General features: G+C 40.8%; 1 protein-coding gene across 2 annotated transcripts in view; it reads left to right on the forward strand.

Moving 5' to 3' along the window:
- The window catches only part of fcho2 (FCH and mu domain containing endocytic adaptor 2), a 182,868-nt gene that overhangs the window by 128,022 nt on the left and 31,649 nt on the right, over positions 1 to 23,197 (forward strand). Inside the window, exons 18-21 of one of the 2 annotated variants that reach the window (XM_078214895.1) lie at positions 6,821 to 6,877; positions 12,541 to 13,020; positions 17,956 to 18,071; positions 22,388 to 22,517. In XM_078214895.1, the coding sequence (XP_078071021.1) occupies positions 6,821 to 6,877; positions 12,541 to 13,020; positions 17,956 to 18,071; positions 22,388 to 22,517 (783 nt within the window). The remainder of the gene's footprint in view (positions 1 to 6,820; positions 6,878 to 12,540; positions 13,021 to 17,955; positions 18,072 to 22,387; positions 22,518 to 23,197) is intronic. The other variant, XM_078214896.1, reaches the window with a different exon arrangement.

Here is a 23,197-nt window from a genome sequence, read left to right on the forward strand (position 1 = left end):
ACAAAGATTGGCTGGGTGGTTAACAGTGAGGTTGAGTGTCTTGGGTTACAGGAAGACATAGATGAGATGGTCAAGTGGGCTGATAAGTGGCAGATGGAACTTAACCCTGAGAAGTGCGAGGCGATACACTGGAAGGAGTAATTTGACAAGGAAGTATACTATGAAAGGTCTGACAACATCAGGTTAAAGGCCAACAGATTTATTTGGAATCACGAGCCTTTGGAGTGCTGCTCCTTCATCAGTTGAGTGGAGAGGTGGGTTCACAAACACGGCATATATAGACAGAGGCACAATTGCAAGACAATGGTTGGAATGCGAGTCTTTACAGGTAATCAGGTCTTTATAGATACAGACAATGCGAGTGGAGAGAGGGATAATCACAGGTTAAAGAGGTGTGAATTGTCTCAAGCCAGGACAGTTAGTAGGATTTTGCAAGCCCAGGCCAAATGGTGGGGTTACATGTAGTGTGACATGAACCCAAAATCCTGGTTGAGGCCACCCTCGTGCATGCGGAATTTGGTTATCAGTTTCTGCTTGGCGATTCTGCATTGTTGTGTGTCTTGAAGGCTGCCTTGGAGAACGCTTACCTGAAGATCGGAGACTGAATGCCCTTGACTGCTGAAGTGTTCCTCGACAGGAAGGGAACACTCCTGCGCGGTGATTGTTGCGCAGTATCCGTTCATCCGTTGTTGTCGCATCTGCATGGTCTTGCTGATGTACAATGCCTGGGCAAGACCATACTGACGCTATGGAATGGAATTAGAATTCTCTACCCCAGAGAGCAGTGGAGGTTGGGTGGTTGAATATATTCATGGCTGGGTTAGACAGATTTTAAGATCTGCCAGGGAGTTAAGAGTTATACGGGGAAGACAGGAAATTGGAGTTGAGGCCACAACCAGATCAGCTATGATCTTATTGAATGGTTAAGCAGACTTGAGGAGCCGAATGACCCATCCTTGCTCCAACGTCTTATATTAGTATTTGTATTTATTTCATATTCTAATCTGCATGCCAGACCAGTTGTAACTTGTCAAGTTTAAAAGTAGTGGCAAAAAATTTAATAGCAATTTGCAAAATAATTTTGATCAGTTATACTATTGGACAGACAAAAGGCAGATTGAATTTATCACGAATAAATGCAAAGTATGGCATATTGGGGCAACATAAATATGAAACGAATGAAACAATTGAGACTTCGAAATATAGGGAATCATAGGTCAATGTACCAACAATGCAAAGAAGCAGTTAAGAACTTTGTAACATTAAACTAATGGAGAACCAATCTATAAACTTTATGCTAAGCCTTTACATTGCAAAGGTCAGATCAGATCTGGAATATGTAGGTAGGCTTGGTTACTGTGCTACAAAAAAGTCATGCAAGAATCAAGGAGGATGCAAAGAGCAGCAACAAAAATGATCCAAATGAATGGAGATGTTTTAAGGAAAGTCTAAGAAGAAGCAAGTGAGGTGGGTGCCAAGAGAATATCAATTTAAGTAAATATGTAGGCCTAAATCTTCTGGTCCTGCCACTGCAGAAATTGTTGCAGACACGACGAAGAATTAAATGAACAAGTGAAAGGTTCGCTGACCTTGCGTAGGAATTTCTGGTCCCAGAGTGGGCAGGACCAGAAGATCATGTCCAGTAGCAAACTTAAAATCAATGTATTGGAGAAATTGGAAATTTTCTATCTATTGATGTATATTAGTTCAATCTGATTGAGAATTGGTGATTACATCAAGAAAATGATGGTGGGCTAATGGTAATCCAGTTTTGTTGATCAACCAGTATAATTATTTGCAGATCCATTTGCAAATTTGGGCAGATGCAAGAACATAACATCCAAAATAGGAGCAGGAATAGGCCCCTCAACCTGTTCCTCCATTCAGTATGTCAATAGTTGAACTTTTGCCTCAACTAAACTTCTCTGCCTGCTCCCATATCCTTTGACCTCTGAGAGACCAAGAATCTGTCTAGCTCAGGCTTTTTCTATATTCTCAACAAAAGAATCATATGAAGAGCTTCCAACCTGCTCAGATAGACAATTCGAAAGATTGAGAGCCCTTTAAGTGAAGACATTTTTCCTCATCTCAGTCCTTATCCTGGGACTGTGCCCTGTGTTCTAGATTCTCCAGGCAGGGGAGCAAGCTCTCAGCCCCTTCAGAATATTGTCTGATTCGATTTGATTTATTATTGTCACATGTATTAGAATACAGTGAAAAGTATCGTTTCTTGCACACTATGCAGACAAAGCATACTGTACATAGAGAAGGAAAGGACAGAATGCAGAATGTAGTGTTACAGTCATAGCTAGGATGTAGAGAAAGATCAACTCACTAAGAGGTAGGCCCATTCAAAAGTAGCAGGGAAGGAGCTGTTCTTGAGTCGCTTGGTACGTGTCCTCAGACTTTTGTATTCCTCAGACTTTTTGATTCAATGAGGCTTCCAGTCTTTCATGTAAACTCCAGAGACTATGTACCTAATTTACTCAGTCTCTCATCATAAAGCAACCCTCTCATCCCTGAAACTAATCTAATAAAGCTCAACAGTACCACTTCTGATGCAAGTATACCCTTAGATATGGAGACCAAAACTGCAGGGAGGTATGATGGTAAGAGTGAAAAATATGCATAAGTGAAGGTTATAATGTTGCAATTGAAAGGGCCCCAGTAAAGTGACACGATGTTGCATCACATGGTGCCCATCTCCATGTCACAATCTCTGTTACTCCATGTTGTAAAATATATGGAAGGAGATGAAAGTAGGTTGAGGATGCAACTGACTAGCACCATCACTGGTTGTAGCAGTAAGTACTATGTCTCTTGCTAGCAATTTCTGTTCTGAAAGCAGATAGCAAATCTCTGCACCTGGCTTTTTGCTGACCTAGATCTGTGAAAACTATATTCCACAGTTGTCAAGTAGGCACAACAGTGGCAGCTTTCTGGGTGCATGAATCAGGGTTTGTAAATTGATGATAATCTTGGTATGTCTTTCAAGCAATACCAGTTAAAACATGCTGTGTTGGGGATGCTTCTGAAGAACGATCGAACATCAGCCATGCAGCAACTGAGTCAAAGCTCAAGTGTTCTTCAATTTCTTTGCAAACTGCATTCACCATCTCCACAAAGTTGAAGGGGGAGATTGAATTTGTTTCGGTGCCTAAGAGAACAGTTTTGTGACATTTTAAACAAAATAATTGATAGATTGATCTTTCAATAGATCAGAGGGCAATGTCAGGAGAACATTAGCAAGAGTGGATGGTTTTTATCTTGCGAATTAATTTAAAATCACTTTTGGTGTTATTTGAGAAAATTAAATTCTGGGCTGATTTTATTTTAACGTTACAATTTGTTAGCTAGTTGTCAAGAGTCCTCTTATACTATTATTTATCAGCGTGTTTACAAACGGCAATAAAACTAGCAAATTCCTATTGTGTTGAGCTGGAGAGGAGCTGCTAAAATTCATTTATTGCAACTTCTGCAGAAGTTTCAGTGGAGCAGTGAAAATGGCCCGGGAAATTTTAGTGTGGCATAAAAATAGAATATATCATTTTTTGTCATTATTTCCTCCCAATTCTGTACTAGGCTCTAGTACATGTTTTCAGGAAATTCTGAGCTATAATTCCCTGAGAGTGAAAGTACAGTTAAATAAAGCAACAGAAGAAGGTCAATAAAACTTTATATTTTGTTAATAGTGGTGAGACAAGTATAAAGAAATAATTTATACCAAACATGAAGGTTACCGTGTGCAGTTTTGTGAGTTTCATTATAAAAAGGGCATCAAAGCCACAGATTGTACATATGCCTGGATGTACGTGGGATGGCCAAATTTGAAGAAATTTGAAGGCCAAATTTGAAGAAATGAGAAAGGATCTAAAAAGCGTGGATTGGGACAGGCTGTTCTCTGGCAAGGGTGTGAATGGTAAGTGGGAGGCCTTCAAAGGAGAAATTTTGAGAGTGCAGAGTTTGTATGTTCCTGTCAGGATTAAAGGTAAAGTGAATAAGAATAAGGAACCTTGGTTCTCGAGGGATATTGGAACTCTGTTCATGAAGAGGAGAGAGATGTATGACATGTATAGGCACAGGGAGCAAATAAGATGCTTGAGGAGTATAAAAAGTGCAAGAAACTAAAGAAAGAAATCAGGAGGGCTAAAAGAAGACATGAGGTTGCTTTGGCAGACAAGGTGAAGGATAATCCTAAGAGCTTCTACAGGTATCCTATGAGCAAAAGGATAGTAAGGGATAAAATTGGTCCTCTTGAAGATCAGAGTGGTCGGCTATGTATGGAACCAAAAGAAATGGGGGAGATATTAAATGGGTTTTTTGCATCCATATTTACTAAGGAAACTGGCATGGAGTCTATGGAGATGAGGCAAACAAGTAGGGAGGTCATGGAACCTATACAGATTAAAGGGGAGGAGGTGCTTGCTGTCTTGAGGCAAATCAGAGTAGATAAATCCTCAGGACCGGACAGGGTATTCCCTCGGACCTTGAAGGAGACTACTGTTGAAATTGCAGGGGCCCTGGCAGATATATTTAAAATGTCGCTATCTACGGGTGAGGTGCCAGATGATTGAAGGATAGCTCATGTTGTTCCGTTGTTTAAAAAAGCCTCAAAAAGTAATGCGGGAAATTATAGGCCGGTAAGTTTGACGTCAGTAGTAGGTAAATTATTGGAAGGAGTACTAAGAGAGAGGGCCTACAAATATTTGGATAGACAGGGACTTATTAGGGAGAGTCCAACATGGCTTTGTGCATGGTAGGTCATGTTTAACCAATCTATTAGAGTTTTTCGAGGAGGTTACCAGGAAAGTGGATGAAGGGAAGGCAGTGGATGTTGTCTACATGGACTTCAGTAAGGCCTTTGACAAGGTCCCGCATGGGAGGTTAGTCAGGAAGGTTCAGTCACTAGGTATACATGGAGAGGTAATAAATTGGATTAGACATTGGCTCAATGGAAGAAGCCAGAGAGTGGTAGTGGAGGATTGCTTATCTGAGTGGAGGCCTGTGACTAGTGGTGTGCCGCAGGGATCAGTGCTGGGTCCATTGTTGTTTGTCATCTATATCAATGATCTGGATGATAATGTGGTAAATTGGATCAGCAAATTTGCTGATGATACAAAGATTGGAGGTGTAGTGGACAGTGAGGAAGGTTTTCAAAGCTTGCAGAGGGATTTGGACCAGCTAGAAAAATGGGCTGAAAAATGACAGATGGCGTTTAATGCAGACAAGTGTGAGATATTGCACTTTGGAAGGACAAACCAAGGTAGAACATACAAGGTAAATGTTAGGACACTGAAGAGTGCAGTAGAACAGAGGGATCTGGGAATACAGATACATAATTCCCTAAAAGTGGCGTCACAGGTAAAGAGTGCTTTTGGTACATTGGCCTTTATAAATCAGAGTATTGAGTATAGGAGTTGGAATGTTATGGCGAGGCCGAATTTAGAGTATTGTGTGCAGTTTTGGTCACCTAATTACAGGAAGGATATTAATAAGGTTGAAAGAGTGCAGAGAAGGTTTACAAGGATGTTGCCGGGACTTGAGAAACTGAGTTACAGAGAAAGGTTGAATAGGTTAGGACTTTATTCCCTGTAGCGCAGAAGAATGAGGGGAGATTTGATAGACGTGTATAAAATTATGATGGGTATAGATAGAGTGAATACAAGCAGGCTTTTTCCACTGAGGCTAGGGGAGAAAATAACTAGAGGACATGGGTTAAGGGTGAGGGGGGAAAAGTTTAAAGGGAATATTAGGGGGGGGCTTCTTCACACAGAGAGTGGTGGGAGTGTGGAATGAGCTGCCGGATAAAGTGGTGAATGTGGGCTCACTTTTAACATTTAAGAAAAACTTGGACAGGTACATGGATGAGAGGGGTGTGGAGGGATATGGTCCAGGTGCAGGTCAGTGGGACGAGGCAGAAAAATGGCTCGGCGCAGACAAGAAGGGCCAAAAGGCCTGTTTCTGTGCTGTAATGTTCTATGGCTCTATGGGAAAATATAGTTATAACCAGAAGCTTAAGATATTGGTATAATTTTCAGCAGATCAGAGAAGACTACAAAAAGATTTAATAGTGATTTTTTAAATTATGATGAAATTTGACAAGAGTAAATAGAGGAAGGCACCTGCCTTTGGAGAGGCAGGACTAAGGTTCATCCATTTAAAATCAACATTCTTCATAAAAAGTAGGGTTCTTAGAATCTTAGAATCCCTACAGCACAGAAAGAGTCCATTCGGCCCATCGAGTCTGCACCGACCACAATCCCACCCAGGCCGTACCCCCATATCCCTACATATTTTACCCACTAATCCCTCTAACCTACGCATCCCAGGACACTAAGGGCAATTTTTTTAGCTTGGCCAATCAACCTAACCCGCACATCTTTGGACAGAAACTTAATTTACAACAAATTGTTTGAACATGGAAAGTCACAGGGAGTGGTTAAGGCATCCTTGCTTTTCTCAATGGAAAATTAGATAAATATTTGAAGCAGAGAAAGAAAAAAGTGGTTGGATTAATTTTGGATTGTTCTAACAAATAAACACAGTGGACTGAATGGCTGCCTCCTGTGCTGTAAACCTTATCATTCTATGGATGAAAGATGCTTGGCACACCTCAATCAATCTTTTGTCTTGTCCAATTGTTAAGAACAGGGCAGTTCTTGATGGAAAATGGGAATAATGCACTTTGTCCTACACATTAAAAGTTTAAAACTTGCTTTAGCATTGGATTTTAAAATTAACCATGCTCGTATCTATAGTATATTTCATTAATTACTTTTGCTTTCGTCTTTCTTCTTGTTTTTCTTAACCTTGTTCCTAGCTTTTCCTTTCCTTCCAGTCAGTAATACTTCTGAGGTGCACACGGTGCTTGCTTCAGGTAAATAACATGAACTATTGGACATGTGTTTTTGTGATGTATTATCCAGCAAAGTGGTTTTATAAAGGGAAATTGGAGACCAGTAACCAGGCTATTATTGAAGCAACACAACTGCAATGCACCTCACTAAGCTATAAAGCTTTGGAATTTTTTTCAAGTATCTTGTTGAGGTGTCTTCAGTAAGAAGTGCCTGAGTAATCTCAAATTAAGTTTTTCAAATTTACCACACGTTGAGACTGCTCAAAATCTGCTGCATTTAACATGAAAGATGATGTGAATAATTGTGAAATAATACCACCTTGCTGATTGGCATGCATAATGTGCAAATTGTATCTTGGAAAAAATAGCGTATTTCTATTTCTTTTAAAATCTATTTAGTTTTACATATACATGACATAGAAACTTGTATCATGATATTTCATGAATTCCAGGGCTGTACAATACATTTAAGAAAAAAGCATGACATTTTGTTAGACAACCTTGACGGGAATATTTGACACTTCATATCTCTGCATTCTTTCAACTAAATTGTTAATTGAAGAACACACTTTTATATTGCTTCCTGTTAACTGAGTTTCAATTAAATCAACATGCTATTAATATGACTCAGTTGCTGTTACTAGGTTGCTAAATGCTTTGAAGGAAACTTTTATCTGCAGTTGACCCAATTTATAAATCTATTAATTGACATAGAGCTGCACAATATATAGAAACGTAGAAAAATTATGGCACAGAAGGAGGCTATTTGGTCCAGTGTGCCACTGCCAGCCAAAGATGATCTACCCAGGCTGATTCCACATTCCACATCTTGGGTTTGTACCTCTGTAGGTAACAGTACTTCCAAGTGCAAACCCAAGTCGAGTAAAATTTCTGTTATCTGACACTATACAAACCAGAATTCACTGCTAACCGGAATTTGTACAATCGGCCCGCCTTGAACCTTCTTTCTTCAGCTTCTGTTGTAGTCTTTATAGAGCCAGTATCATAAAGGAATAAACATACCAATCCAAATCTACATCAAAATCCCTATAAGTCTTCACTCTCTCTGGAGTTTGGAACTCTTTAAAGGGCCCGTTGCTGCTGCCTACGTGTTGCAGAGCCAGAAATAGAATTAGAGAGAATGCTGGAACCCAGAAGCACTGGTGGCCATAACAGGCCATGTCTTAGACAAGGCGCACCCGACTACCTCATCTCACTCACATGTGAGGGGTGGGGGAGAGAGAGCTGCATATAGGGACATTGACGCACTTACATCGATAACTTGCTAAACAAAAATGAAACCATGCCATGGTAAGTCCTTGTTAATTTTTGAATAGCCAGCACCACCTATTTCTTGAGCATGCTGGATAACAAAAACTGTACTGCACTTTTTAAATGCAATGATGGTTTTTCTCTCTGCCAGCCATTCAAGCAGTGTGTTCCAGACCCCCACCATGCTCTGGATGAGCAGGTGTCTCCCAATCCTCCTGCAAAATAATTTAAATCTATGCCCCAGTGATATTTGTGCTAAGAGATGTTATATTCTCCTTGCTGTTAAATTCTATGTCCTGGCTGATTATATATCTGGAGGTTGCCGGCATCTTTCCATCTACAAAAGATGATGTACACGCAGCAAGCAAACCATTGATGTGTCTTCTTATGGCACATCTTTGCTGATGGCAGAAGAGGCCAGTCCTTCCGAGGTAGGTTCAGCCACAGGTGATGAACATGAGGCTGCCAGGTATCATTGTGGCTTGATGTTTTCAGCATTTGTGTCTATTGCCAAACTGCTATGGTTATTGGTCATCATGGTGGTACATACCAGCCACAAGAACTGTCACCATTTTCCTCGGTCATCAACTCTCAAGTGCAATAATCATTGTTTGCTTTGGGTGTCCTACTGATGCTCTGGCTATCTCACCGTATATAAAGTTCTTTGGCATGTGATTGCCTTCCATCTTATGGACATGCCACAGCCAATGAAGCGCTCTCTGTTTGATGAGTGCCAGAAAAAACTAGGGAGCTCTGCCTTTGAAAAGACTGCCACATTTGTGATATTTTCCTGTCAACACACACCAGTAATATGCTTCAGACAGAGAAGATGGAAATTGTTGAGTTTCTTTTGATAGCTTAAGCCATCCATTCAATAAGGTGCTGAGAACGCAGGCCTTTCTTTGTAGCTGAGTCTCTGTGTGAGTGACTAGTGCAGTGCCATCAGTATCAAGGAGTTCTCTGATCAGGACATGATGTACTTTACCTTTGCTTTCAATCTTGATAGGTTGCAGAACTTGCTGTCTGACTGAGTATGCATATAGACTCTTTCCACATATGCAAGGAAGGTATATGAAGAAGATACCAAACAGAATGAGGGTTAGGACACAATTCTGTTTCACTCCATTCTGAAACTGTCGGAAGTGGAGTCATAAAACTGTACAGCGCAGTGCATATTCTCATGGAAGGAGCAGATGAGTTGGAGGAGCTTTCGTGGACCGCCAGTTTTCCCCAGAATCTTTCAGAATCCTGTAATGTTGACAGCATTGAATATCTTAGTGAGATCTACGAAATTAAAGCAAAGAGGTATACTCTGTTCCCAACAATTCTTTTGTATCTAGCCGATGGAGAAGGTCACGTCTACAGTAGGTTTGCTGACATACAAACAGCACTGTGCTTCCGGGTACACTCGGTCTACAAGTAGATGGAGATTTTTTAACCACTACCCTAGAAAAGGCCTGACCTGTGACACTGAGGAGTAAGATGACCCTGTAGTCGTTTTAGTCTCCTCTATCACTTGTTTTTGTACAGCATGATAATTTTTGTATCACACTGGGAAGATTGTGCCTTTTCTTGATGACTAGGTCTACATGGTGCCAATATCTAAACCTTGGGTAACACCATGATAACTTGTAATGATGGCTGCCCTCGAAGAAGATATTGATGACACAGAGTTTATTCATGGCCTGAAACTCAAGAAGGCGTTATTGATCTTGCCCATCTCATGGTGACCAAGGCATGTCGACCATGAATCACTGTCTGCCCAACATATGTATGGAAGTCACCCATACAAAGAGCCTCTGGCCATTTAGGGAGTCGTAGAAATGCTATTAATATATCTGGAGGTAAATAGCAACACCTGTAATTTAGATTTTTTTATTGCGTGCTGTTAAATCTCCTACAATGTTCCCATTAATTCATACCTTGGTCTTCTGCAGCTCCCAGCTATTTCCTGATCACCCAGTTTATGTACTGTTGGGACCGCAATTCTTTATAATTTACATAGATGATTTGGAGTTCGGGACCAAGTGTAGTGTGTCAAAGTTTGCAGATGACACTAAGATGAGTGGTAGAGCAAAGTGTGCAGAGGGATATAGATAGTTTAAGTGAGTGGACAAGAGTCTGGCAGATGGAGTACAATGTTGGTAAATGTGAGGTCATCCATTTTGGTAGGAATAACAGCAAAATGGACTGTTATTTAAATGGTAAAAAATTACAGCATGCAGCTGTGCAGAGGGATCTGGATGTCCTTGTGTATGATTTGCAAATGGTTGGTTTGTAGGTGCAACAGGTAATTAAGAAAGCAAATGAAATTTTGCATTTTTGCATAGAGGGATAGAGTTTAAAAACAGGGAGGTTATGTTGCAGCTGTATAAGGTTCTGGTGAGGCCACACCTGGAGTACTGTGTACAGTTTTGGTCTCCTTTCTTGAGAAAGGATATACTGGCACTGGAGGGGGTGCATAGGAGATTCACTAGGTTGATTCTGTTGTTGAGAGGGTTGGCTTATGAGAGACTGAGTAGACTAGGACTACTCATTGGAATTTAGAAGAATGAGGGGGATCTTATAGAAACATATAAAATTATCAAGGAAATAGATAAGATAGAAGCAGGGAGGTTGTTTCCACTGGCAGGTGAAACTAGAACTTGAGGGCATAACCTCAAAATAAAGGGGAGCAGATTTAGGACTGAGTTGAGAAGGAACTTCTTCACCCAAAGGGGTTGTGAATCTGTGGAATTCCCTGCCCAGTGAAGCAATTGAGGCTACCTTGTTGAATGTTTTTAAGGCAAAGATAATTAGATTTTTGAACAGTAAAGGAATTAAGGATTATGGTGAACGGGTGGGTAAATGGAGCTGAGTCCAAGAAAAGATCAGCCATAATCTTATTGAATGCCGGAGCAAGCTCGAAGGGCCAGATGGCCTACTCCTGTTGCTTATGTTCTTATATATTTATGGTCTGTTGACCTGGTCAAGTCACCACATGGAAATGTGCACACACTGCTATTTTAATGTAACTTTGAATTACTTTCTATTGCACAAATAGTTTGCATGTATTTCAAAATATAATTCTTTGTTTTAATTGCTAAAAATAACTGAATGTCTACCACAATACCATAAAACATGGGCTGAAATTTTCTGACCCTTTCCCGCCGGCAGGATCTTCTGGTCACACCAACGGCAAACTCCCCCCCACCAATGTCAGAAGGTGCAGCAGGGCTTACAAAACCCCACAGACATGGTTGGGAACAGAAGATTCCGCTGCCAGCCAATGGTGGACTGCTGGAAAATACACTGAGGGGGGACTGGAAAATCTTACCCGTTATCTTGTATTTATCACCTTGCTTATTTTTAAGCTGAAACTTTGCTTATTATGAAAGTTATTTCAAATTACTACACGTTATTATAGACAAAGGGACTTTGGAAACAGAAACCTGTAGTATTCGAGAATTCTTCTCAGGCCCATTTAGGTGAGTTTACTCTGAAATTTACATCCTGAATTGTCATCTTTTGAGGGAGGAACTTTACATTTAAAGTGAGCCCACCGTGCAGGTTTATGGAAAACTAGAAATTAATTGATGCAAATGGGAAAAATGTTGCAGAAACATTTCGGAAGAGCAGTCAAAAGCACAACACTTGGATACTCTTTCTACTTACTAAATTGTTTCTTTTTATTGTGTTCAAGAGATACTTGATCATAATTTTTACTTTGATTTTCCTGAAGGAGTTATAAATTCAAATGAATAATTGGAAAGCCAAAAGTGGTACATGGTGCTACATCTTTAGCTATAGTGAGGTTCTACTTCTCTTGACAGCACATAACTAATCTGACACTTCAACTAATCGTCAACTGATGTCAGCAAAACAACTTCAAAGTGGTCTTCTAGTGTAATATGGGAATATTAGAAGTATAATGACATGCTGAGGACAGCCCTGGTGTTCATTTTTGTTTAATTTACTGACTTTCACTCTATTAATGCGCTCTCAAGTGCATTTTTTGTTGTCGTTTGTTGTGATTAGTATTTTGAATCTTAAAGGAATGTATTTTGCTGTGTGATTGTTCTGCTTGCTAACTGCCAAAGGTGTGAAATAATAGTTTAATACCATCATCTTTATTTAAATTGGATAACTGACTAAGTTGTCTCTAAATCTATTCCCAGCTTGATGTGCTGCAACTAATATTTTGATTTATTAAATTTATATATTTGTATGTTTTAAAAAAAATATATATCAGCCTTCCATAAATTGTTTAGTCCTGAACTTTGTTCAGCACTTCCTGAAGCCCACTTGTAGATTATTTTGTCATTAAAGGTTGTGAAAGGACCTTACAATGATTATTCATGTGGTTAAGTTAATATTACACACCTTCTTAATGCATATATTTCCCAAGCTTTCAATTTTTCCTTTTCCTTTAGCTGAATTAACATGGCATGAAGGGAGCTCAACTTTCTCAAGTCCTATTTCACCATGGGGTGTAGAATATGAGTCCTCAGTGAAGCACCAGCCAAGCTGTGAGTCTAAGAGTTCTAGTCCTGGCTCAGGTTTTAGTATAGCCGCAATTTTAGAGACCTTAAATGGTCCTACTTATATTCCTACTACACGGACCCAGTGGATTTCATTTAATGATGAACTAAGTCCAAGAAAACCTTTAAACTCAGAGCTGAAGGAACCAACACAAATTAAAACTTCACCAAACTCCAATCCTCCTGTGGCCTCTTTTCAGTTCTCGTCTTCCAGCAGCACTTTTGATGACCAAAGTGACCTTCAGAGTGATTTTACAGGCAACAAGAAATTACCCTTTGAAGAGAATGACACTGGATCAGAACGTTTTCCCTTTTCTGCAGCTCAGCCAGTGGATGTTAATTTAACACCTATGGTTACTCGTTTGAATAATGGTATGGCAAGCATGATTTATACAACATTGTGCTTGATATTCTGACTGAGAACATGTCTTTCATTAACAAAAAGTATTGTATTTTCAAATGAAATAGTTGAAGTAAATTTCTCTTAACCAACAAAGATTTCTCTAGGTGATCAAATTATACATTTATGTACTCGTCTTACACATATGTGATTGCACTGACTGAGCCAATCTACATCTGTGTAAACTGCAAATTTTCTAACTTTAAGGCTGAGTTACTAAGGACAGCATTCTATTTGTGACAATCAATTGGTGTGATTTGCAAACTTCAATCCTTATTGATGTTATTTGGGATCGGATTATGTACATGGAGGTCTTAAACTGATCATGAGTTTGTAGTGGAAATTAGTTCATTAAAAGGACCAATAGTTTACAACTTGGAAGTCAAAAGTCACATTATGTTTGAGTACCATTAAAATAGTGGAAGAAATGTAAGGCAATAGAGGTAGTTAATGGTGGTGCAATAGACAAACATGTCAGTTTGCTTTTAGAATAATGTTTTAAATTTAGCAAGAAAGGTGGGATCCAGATTTTTCTAAATTGGTTGTGTCATCAGCAAACTGCATTTTGATGGTCTCAATAAAATATTTTGAAAGAAATGCTGATATTCAATTCACTCTGCCCATTCAATTCATTTCAGACCAGGATGTTTGTTGGTTGGAAGTAGACCTTTGATGCTGGTACTGCAGAACAAATCTTTTCAAGAACAAAAACAGAAAATGCTGGAAAACCTCAGCGGGCCTGACACCATCTATGGAGAGAGAATAGAGCCAACATTGAGTCTGGATGAACCTTTGTCAGAGCTAAGAGCAAACAAAATCAGATGAGATTTATACTATGAGGGTGGGGGATGTGGGTGCTGTAATTGGGCAAAGGAAATGTAAATAATGACGAAGAAGGCCGAGAAAGATGCTAAAAGTGTCCATTAAATGATCAATGTGTGAATGTGAATTCTGTTTGCTTAAGGACACTTTTAAAACTTTTCTCAGCCTTTTTCATCATCATTTTGATTTGATTTGATTTATTAATGTCACATGTATTAGTATACAGTGAAAAGTATTGTTTCTTGCATGCTATACAGACAAAGCATACGATACATAGAGAAGAAAAGGAGAGAGTGCAGCATGTAGTGTTACAGTCATAGCTAGGGTGTAGAGAAAGATCAACTTAATATAACATAGGTCCATTCAATAGATTGGAATATCCCTAGGGTAAGGGAATTGGATGGGGAAGAGTTCGTTAGGTGTGTTCAGGAGGGTTTCCTGACACAGCATGTGGACAAGCCTACAAGAGGAGAGGCTGTACTTGATCTGATACTGACCAATGAACCTGGACAGGTGTCAGATCTCTCAGTGGGAGAGCATCTTGGGGATAGCGATCATAACTCTATCTCCTTTAGGCTTGCATTGGAAAAAGAGAGGATCAGGCAAGCTAGGAAAGCGTTTATATGGAGTAAGGGGAAATCTGAAGACATTAGACAGCAAATTAGAGGAGTAAATTGGAGGAGGTATTCTCGGGGAAATGTACTGAAGAGAGGTGGCAGTTTTTCAAGGAATGTCTGTCTAGAGTTCTACAGGACAACATTCCGAGCAGACAGGGAGGTGTTGGTCGGTTAAAGGAACCGTGGTGCACGAAAGCTGTGCGGGACCTAGTCGAGAAGAAAAGGAAAGCGTACAAAAGGCTCAGAGAGCTTGGTGAAGATAGGGATTTAGAAGTGTATACGGCTTGTAGGAAGGGACTAAAGAAGGAAATTAGGAGAGCCAGAAGGGGTCACGAGAAGGCCCTGGCAGGTAGGATTAAGGAGAACCCTAAGGCGTTCTATAAATATGTGAAGAGTAAAAGGATGAGACGTGATGCAATAGGGCCTATAAAAGGTGAAGGCGGGAAAGTCTGTACGGAACCAGTAGAAATGGCAGAGGTGCTCAATGAGTATTTTGCCTCGGTTTTCACAGAGGAGAAGGACCTGGGTGGATGTACTGCGGGCGTGTGGTGGACTGAAAGGATTGAGTATGTGGACTTTAAGAAAGAGGTTGTGCTGGAATCTTTGAATGGCATCAAGATAGATAAATCGCCGGGTCCGGATGGGATGTACCCAGGTTACTGTGGGAGACGAGGGAGGAGATTGCAGAGCCTCTGGCGATGATCCTTGCGTCGTCGATGGAGACGGGAGAGGTGCCGGAGGATTGGAGGATTGCGGATGTGGTTCCTATTTTCAAGAAGGGGAATAGGGATAGCCCAGGTAATTACCGACCGGTGAGTCTAACCTCAGTGGTTGGTAAACTGATGGAGAAGATCCTGAGGGACAAGATATATGAGCATTTAGAGAGGTTTAGTATGCTCAAGAATACTCAGCATGGCTTTGTCAAGGGCAGATCGTGCCTTACGGGCCTGGTGGAGTTCTTCGAAAATGTGACTAAACACATTGACGAAGGGAAGGCGGTAGATGTGGTTTATATGGATTTTAGCAAGGCATTCGATAAGGTCCCCTATGCAAGGCTTCTAGAAAAAGTGAGAGGGCATGGGATCCAAGGGGCTACTGCCCGGTGGATCCAGAACTGGCTTGCCCAAAGGAGGCAGAGAGTGGGTATAGATGGGTCTTTTTCTAAATGGAGGTCGGTCACTAGTGGTGTGCCCCAGGGATCTGTTCTGGGACCCTTGCTGTTTGTCATTTTCATAAATGACCTGGATGAGGAAGCGGAGGGATGGGTTGGTAAGTTTGCCGACGACACGAAGGTTGGTGGGGTTGTGGATAGTCTTGAGGGATGTCAGAAGTTACAGAGGGACATAGATAGGATGCAAGACTGGGCGGACAAGTGGCAGATGGACTTCAACCCAGATAAATGCGTCGTGGTCCATTTTGGTAGGACAAATGGGATGAAGGAGTACAATATAAAGGGAGAGACTCTTAGTACTGTAGAGGATCAGAAGGACCTTGGGGTCCGGGTCCATAGGACTCTGAAATCGGCTCCGCAGGTGGAGGAGGTGGTTAAGAAGGCGTATGGTGTGCTGGCCTTTATCAATCGAGGGATTGAGTTTAGGAGTCCGGGGATAATGATGCAGCTATATAAGACCCTTGTCAGACCCCACTTGGAGTACTGTGCTCAGTTCTGGTCGCCTCACTATAGGAAGGATGTGGAAAAGATTGGAAGGGTGCAGAGGAGATTTACAAGGATGTTGCCTGGATTGAGTGGCATGCCTTATGAGGATAGGCTGAGGGAGCTCGGTCTTTTCTCCTTGGAGAGACGAAGGATGAGAGGAGACCTAATAGAGGTGTATAAGATGTTGAGAGGCATAGATCGGGTGGACTCTCAGAGGCTTTTTCCCAGGGTGGAAATGTCTGCTACGAGAGGACACAGGTTTAAGGTGCTGGGGGGTAGGTACAGGGGAGATGTTAGGGGTACGTTTTTCACACAGAGGGTGGTGGGCGAGTGGAATCGGCTGCCGTCAGGGGTGGTGGAGGCGAACTCAATAGGGTCTTTTAAGAGACTCCTGGATGAGTACATGGAGCTTAATAGGATGGAGGGTTATAGGTAGGTCTAGAAGGTAGGGATGTGATCGGCACAACTTGTGGGCCGAAGGGCCTGTTTGTGCTGTAGGTTTTCTATGTTTATGTTTCTAAAAGTCTAATGGCAGCATGGAAAAAGTTGTTCTTGAGTCGGTTGGCACGTGTTCTCAGACCTTTGTATCCTTTTCCCGACGGAAGAAGATGGAAGAAAGTATGTCTGGAGTGCGTGGGGTCCTTAGTTATGCTGGCTGCTTTTCCAAGGCAGCGGGATGTGTAGACTGTATCAATAGGTGGGAGGCTGGTTTGAGTGATGGACTGGGCTTCGTTCACAACCCTTTGTAGTTTCCTGTGGTCTTGGACAGAGCTGGAGCTGTACCAAGCTGTGATACAACCAGAAAGAATGCTTTCAATGGTGCATCTGTAAAGGATGGTGAGAGTCGTAGTGGACATGCTAAATTTCCTTAGTTTTCTAAGAAAGTAGAGGCATTGGTGGGCTTTCTTAACAATCATGTCAGCATGGAGAGACCAGGACAGGTTGTTGGTGATCTGGACACCTAAAAACTCCTTTGTTCAATCCCAGCCCCCCTCATAGTATAAATCTCATCTAATTTTCTTTGCTCTTAGCTCTGACGAAGGGTCATCCAGACTCAAAACATTGGCTCTATTCTCACTCCACAAATGCTGTCAGGCCTGCTGAGCTTTTCCAGCATTTTCTGCTTTTGTTTCAGATTCCAGCATCCACAGTATTTTGCTTAAATCTTTTCAAGGTTTCAGTTAAAGAATCTGTACTTCCCTCATGAATTTTACAAATAAATAAATGCTATATCATGGAGGCACAGTGAGCTGGAACTTGTTATGCCATTTTTCATGTAAAGAAGACTCCATCTGATTAAGTGCTGATAAGCTAGGCATAGTTGTCACATCCAGCTGCAGTCCCTGCCTGAAATGTTTTGATATGATAAGGCTATATGTAAATTCAACAAGTTACCATGATAACTCTGAAACTTCATGTTTGTGTCATGGACAGTCTATTTGCAAGTACATAGTTTTTGTTACTATTTTGTACTATAAAGTTTCTTGTTAATAGCAATTAGCTATGAATTTTGCGCGACGAGCTTTAAATTTCATTGACACATATAGTATGAGAGTTCTCATTACTCCAAACGTAAAAGCCTTTTGATTTTTGAAAAAAAATTTGAAAATCAAACTAGATTTAAGCGTAAGTATATTGTGAAATGAATGTTGCATATTGCAGCATTCTTCACAATCCTGTGCGTCATCTAATAGCATCCTTTATAAATGGTAGAAACAACAGTTGGAAAGTGTGATCGTATGTCATTTTGTCAACTGGTATTTCTCACAATTTTATTTTTTGCTTCTCTCAATCACTTCCTCCCTTTTCAGTAACACCCCCAGCAAGACCTACCACCCCTCTTAATACAAGTATGATTGTGCCACCACTACGTCCTGCTTCCAGACCAAAGCTTTCAGCAGGAAAACTGGGTGGAATTAATGAAATGGTAAGGCCCTTTTTCTTTAATACTATAAATCATTATTGCTGATGTAATTATTCTTGCAGAAGTATTTCTATTTGGAATTAATAAAAAATAACGTTTATAAACTACTGTTAAAGTTGACTTTGTGCTAACTTTTGAGTGCTGGCACAGATACCAGAATATAAAGTCAGAAGATGGAATGTTACCACCGTTAATGCCAGCAGGATTTTCCCCATCCCGCTGCAGTGAATAGAGATTTGGCTGGGCGCCAAATTCTGCAACTTTGCTGCAGTGGGAGCGTGGCATGAATGGCCGGTAAGATTGTGCCCTATAGAGTTTTACAGCACAGAAAGTTGTTTGACCTGTTACAATTTTCAAATATTTGTATCAAACAAAAAAGTGACCGAGCTAAAGAAAGAGATATTAGAACAAGTGCCGAATATCTTGCTTAAAGGGAGATGGAAGATAGAAAGGTAGAGAGTTTTGGGTTGGGGATGAATTCAAAGCTCAGGACCTAGATGGCTGAACAAAGTGAGGAAATGCACAACAGTCCTGAGTTGAAAGAACACCGAGAGTTGTCGGGGTAGAGGAAATTACAAAGAAGAAGAGAGGCGAGGCCCTGAAGAAATTGGAGCAGGAGGGTCAGTATTTTAAAATTGAGGTGTTGATGTTGCAGGTGCTGCATTTAGATGAAAATTAAACTGAAGTCCCATTTGCCTGTTCCATGGATATTAAGAGATTTCACAGTGCTATTCAAAAAGAAAAATAGAGTTCAGTTGGTTATTTCAACCAGCGGCAAAAATCATAGATTTAGTCATTTCATTACTGTCCTGGGATATGCCATGCACAAAACAAAAACTGAATGCGCCTTCAGCAACAGCCACTCACTTCAGAGTACTTCATTTATGTGAAATAGTTTGCAACATTTCTCAGAGATGTTATGAGATGTTAAATAAAAGTAGGTTTATGCCCTGGGGAGATCCCTCCTCTTAACTGACTTTTATTAGGTATTTCAAATCTACTTGTCTAATACGTTATGTAAATAATAACTAATATTATCTCCATTTCTTTTAATTAACATGCATTCAGGATTATCAATTCTACAAAGTCCAGGTGCATTAGCTACTGTAACCCGTTTGTAGGTCATGGCAGTTGCTTTTTATGGCCGGTGCATTTTAGTGTGCTGTGATTGTGTGGGTTTGCATGCAGGAATCCCAAAATGAATTACTTAACTTAAATATATAACAGCTGTAGAAACGAACACATGCCTACTACAGGGAGAGAGGCTACTAGAAGTTTCTAAAATTGCCAAGGGGTGATGGCACAGATCCACTCTTTTCTATCAATCGAGGAACGTGTTGGATTCTAGCTTCAAACTGTTAGATTTTAGCTTCAAATCCTGGTTCTTTGGAGAGTCGGTGATGAAGCACAAAGCTTTTGGTTGCAAACTTTTATTTCAAAGGCACGTGGTATTCAGTGGCATCAAGGAGCCCTAGCAAAACTGGAATCAATGGGTATCAGGGGACAAACTCTCCGCTGGTTGGAGTCATACCTGGTACATAGGAAGATGGTTGCGGTTGTGGAGGGTCAGTCATCTCAGCTCCACAACATCTCTGCAGGAGTCCCTCAGGGTAGTGTCCTAGGCCCAACAATCTTCAGCTGCTTCATCAATGACTTTCCCTCCATCATAAGGTCAGAAGTGGGGATGTTCGCTGATGATTGCACGATGTTCAGCACCATTCGCTACTCCTCAAATACTGAAGCAGTCCATGTTCGAATGCAACAAGATCTGGACAATATCCAGGCTTGGGCTGACAAATAACATTCGCACCACACAAATGCCAGGCAATGACCATCACCAATAAGAGACATCTAACCACCGTCCCTTAACATTCAATGGTGTAACCATCACTGAATCCCCCACTTGGGGTTACCATTGACCAGAAACTCAACTGGACTCACCACATATACTGTGGCGAGTAACTCACCTCCTAACTCCCCAGAGCCTATCTACCATCTACAAGGCACAAGTCAGGAGTGTGATGGAATACTCCCACTTGCCTGGATGGGTGCAGCTCCAAGAACATTCAAGAAGCTTGACACCATCCAGGACAAAGCAGCCCACTTGATTGGCACCACATCTACAAACATTCAATCCCTCCACCACTGACACTCAGTAGCAGCAGTGTGTACTATCTACAAGATGCACTGCAGCAATTCACCGAAGATCCTGAGACAGCACCTTCCAAACCCACGACCACTTCCATCTAGAAGGACAAGGGCAGCAGATAAATGGGAACACCACCACCTGCATGTTCCTCTCCAAGCCACTCACCATCCTGACTTGGAAACATATCGCCTTTCCTTCGCAGTTGCTGGGTCAAAATCCTAGAATTCCCTCCCTAACGGCATTGTGGGTCAACCCACAGAACATGGACTGCAGCGATTCAAGAAGGCAGCTCACCACTACCTTCTCAAGGGCAACTAGGGATGGGCAATAAATGCTGGCCAGCCAGTGGTGCCTATGTCCCATGAATGAATTTTTAAAAAGTCCAGCAGTACAGTGTCGTAACAAAAATGGTTTCCTCGTGTCCCTCTTTTTATAGCTCTCTCTCTCTTGCTGGGCAGGTTTCACAACTTAAGCAACCTCTCAGTAAGTACCTTTCCATTGTTCTCTAGGCTGCAGCTTGAACCAGTTCTAACCAGTTCCACAGCCACAAGCCTGTTCGCAAACCATCTTTTGTCTTACCCAGCACACTGAATCCCACCATAGGTTGCAACAGTTCGATACATGATAGAGATACGTTCCCTGAAACGCTACGTATAGGCATCTGTTTTGTTGCTTGGTTCATTAAAATTAATAAGCTACTTTGTATTTAGCTAGAGAGTTTGGAATTGACCTTTTTTGTTGGGCAAAAAAGGATCCTATTTAAAATCTTTCCATTCAGCCGACTTGTTGACCATATAGTTAACTAGAAAGGCTTCAAAAGTGCTTGAACCTCTCTACATTCCATTTAGCAGGAACCGTCTCTCCATCCTGCTCTACCATTCAGTTAGATCATAGCTGATCTAGAGATCTACTTCATCTACCCACCTTAATGCTATATCTCTTGATAGATATCTGCCAATCTCAGTCTGGAAACTTCCAATTGTTGCAATATCAAACCAGCCTCCCATCCATTGACACTGTCTACACTTCCCGCTGCCTTGGCAAAGCAGCCAGCATAATCAAGGACTCCACACACCCGAGACATGCTCTCTTCCACCTTCTTCTATCGGGAAAAAGATACAAAAGTCTGAGAACATGCACCAACCGACTCAAGAACAGCTTCTTGCCTGCTGCCATCAGACTTTTGAATGGACCTACCTCACACTAAGTTGATCTTTCTCTACACCCTAGCTATAGCTGTAACACTACATTCTGCACAATCTCCTTTCCTTCCCTATGAACGGTATGCTTTGTATAGTGCACAAGAAACAATACTTTTCACTGAATACTAATACATGTGACAATAATAAATCAAATCAAATACCCACAACTTTTTGGGGACGAGAATTCCAGATTTCAATCATCCTGTGTGTGAAAGTGTTTCCTGACTTTCATTCTAAATGATGAGGTCAAATTTTAAGATTATATCCTCTTGCTCTTCATTCCCTTTCAGAAGAAATGGTTTCTGTGTATTTACCCATTGACATCCTTTTCACATTTTAAGTACCTTGATTAGATCACCCTTGATATAAAGTAGTCAAATCCAGAAATTATCTTGGAGCACATTTTTGCTTTTATCCTCCTGTTGCCATCTATTTCATAAATTATATCTCTTAAATCGGTAGGCAAACACAAGGCACAAGGGTTTTTTAACATAATTTTCTTTAAAAATTACAAATAATTTGAGGTTCAACAATACAATATATTTTCTATTCTAACTTAAGTATCAACTTGTCCTTTAGTGAACTGTATAAAACTAAGAAAATTAAATTCTTGTTTTTTTTCTACACATTTTTAAATTGACAGGATTTCTCTAATGACCTGTTTTTGTCTTTGACGTGAATTCTCCAATCTCGCCTGCGGTTGGGCTTATCTGGTCCCACTACTATGAACAGAGATTTGGCTGAGTGCCAAACTCTCCGTTCTTGCTGGCAGTGGTAGCAGGGCATGCGAGACTGGAGAATTCCAGCCTTTTTTGCTGAAATACATAATTTACTCTATAGTATACTACAACTTTGCCATCTGGTGTCTGAATTCAAGTTGGAACCTTACTGATATATTGTACAATGATTCATATTTAGTTACAAACTTTTACATGAGCATACTGTATTAATGCTGACTTTTTTTCCAGTCCAGATCATTCAGTCCTACATCAATATCATCTACCAGTCCACCTCCTGTAGCCCCACTGGCACGTGCAGAAAGTACATCTTCAATTGGGTCCTCAGCTTCTTTAAGTGCAACAACAACGCCAACCATTGGTAGGTACACATTAGAGGTCAGTTGGGTTTAAATTCTGCTAGCTGCCGATGTAATATAACTCAATAAACAAATTGGCCCAATGCATTGATTCTTGTCCTACTTGCTATGAACATTGCTGAGTGGCACAGTGGTTAGAACTGCTGCCTCACAGCGCCGTGGACCCAGGTTCGATTCCTGGCTTGGGTCACTGTCTGTGGAGTCTGCAAGTTCTCCCTGTTGTTGTGTGGGTTTCCTCCAGGTGCTCTGGTTTCTTCTCACAGTCCGAAAGACGTGCTGATTAGGTGCATTGGCTGTACTAAATTGTCCATTAGTGTACCTGAACAGGCACCACAGTGTGGCAAGGAGGGGATTTTCACAGGAAGTTCACTTCATTGTAAGCCTACTTGTGATACTATTAAATAAACTTAGCTTAACATTAGCAACAATTGACATCACCATTTCATTTAGGATATGTTTAATAATATACAATAATGGCACTCCTGAATAGCTTTATATAAACAGTTTAACAACTGTTCATTTTAAGGATCCATTCATAGCTTTCAAAACTACAATTTGCCTACAAATCACTTTTCAGTCCCAAAACTCAGTTGAATTCTTAAAAGTTATGGACAAATTTGATTTTAATCTTCACCAATTAGTCTTAACGTCCTGTTTATAGTTCCGCTTGTAGCTTTTAGGT

The sequence above is a fragment of the Mustelus asterias genome, chromosome 6, assembly GCF_964213995.1.
Source record: "Mustelus asterias chromosome 6, sMusAst1.hap1.1, whole genome shotgun sequence".
Taxonomy (NCBI): domain Eukaryota; kingdom Metazoa; phylum Chordata; class Chondrichthyes; order Carcharhiniformes; family Triakidae; genus Mustelus; species Mustelus asterias.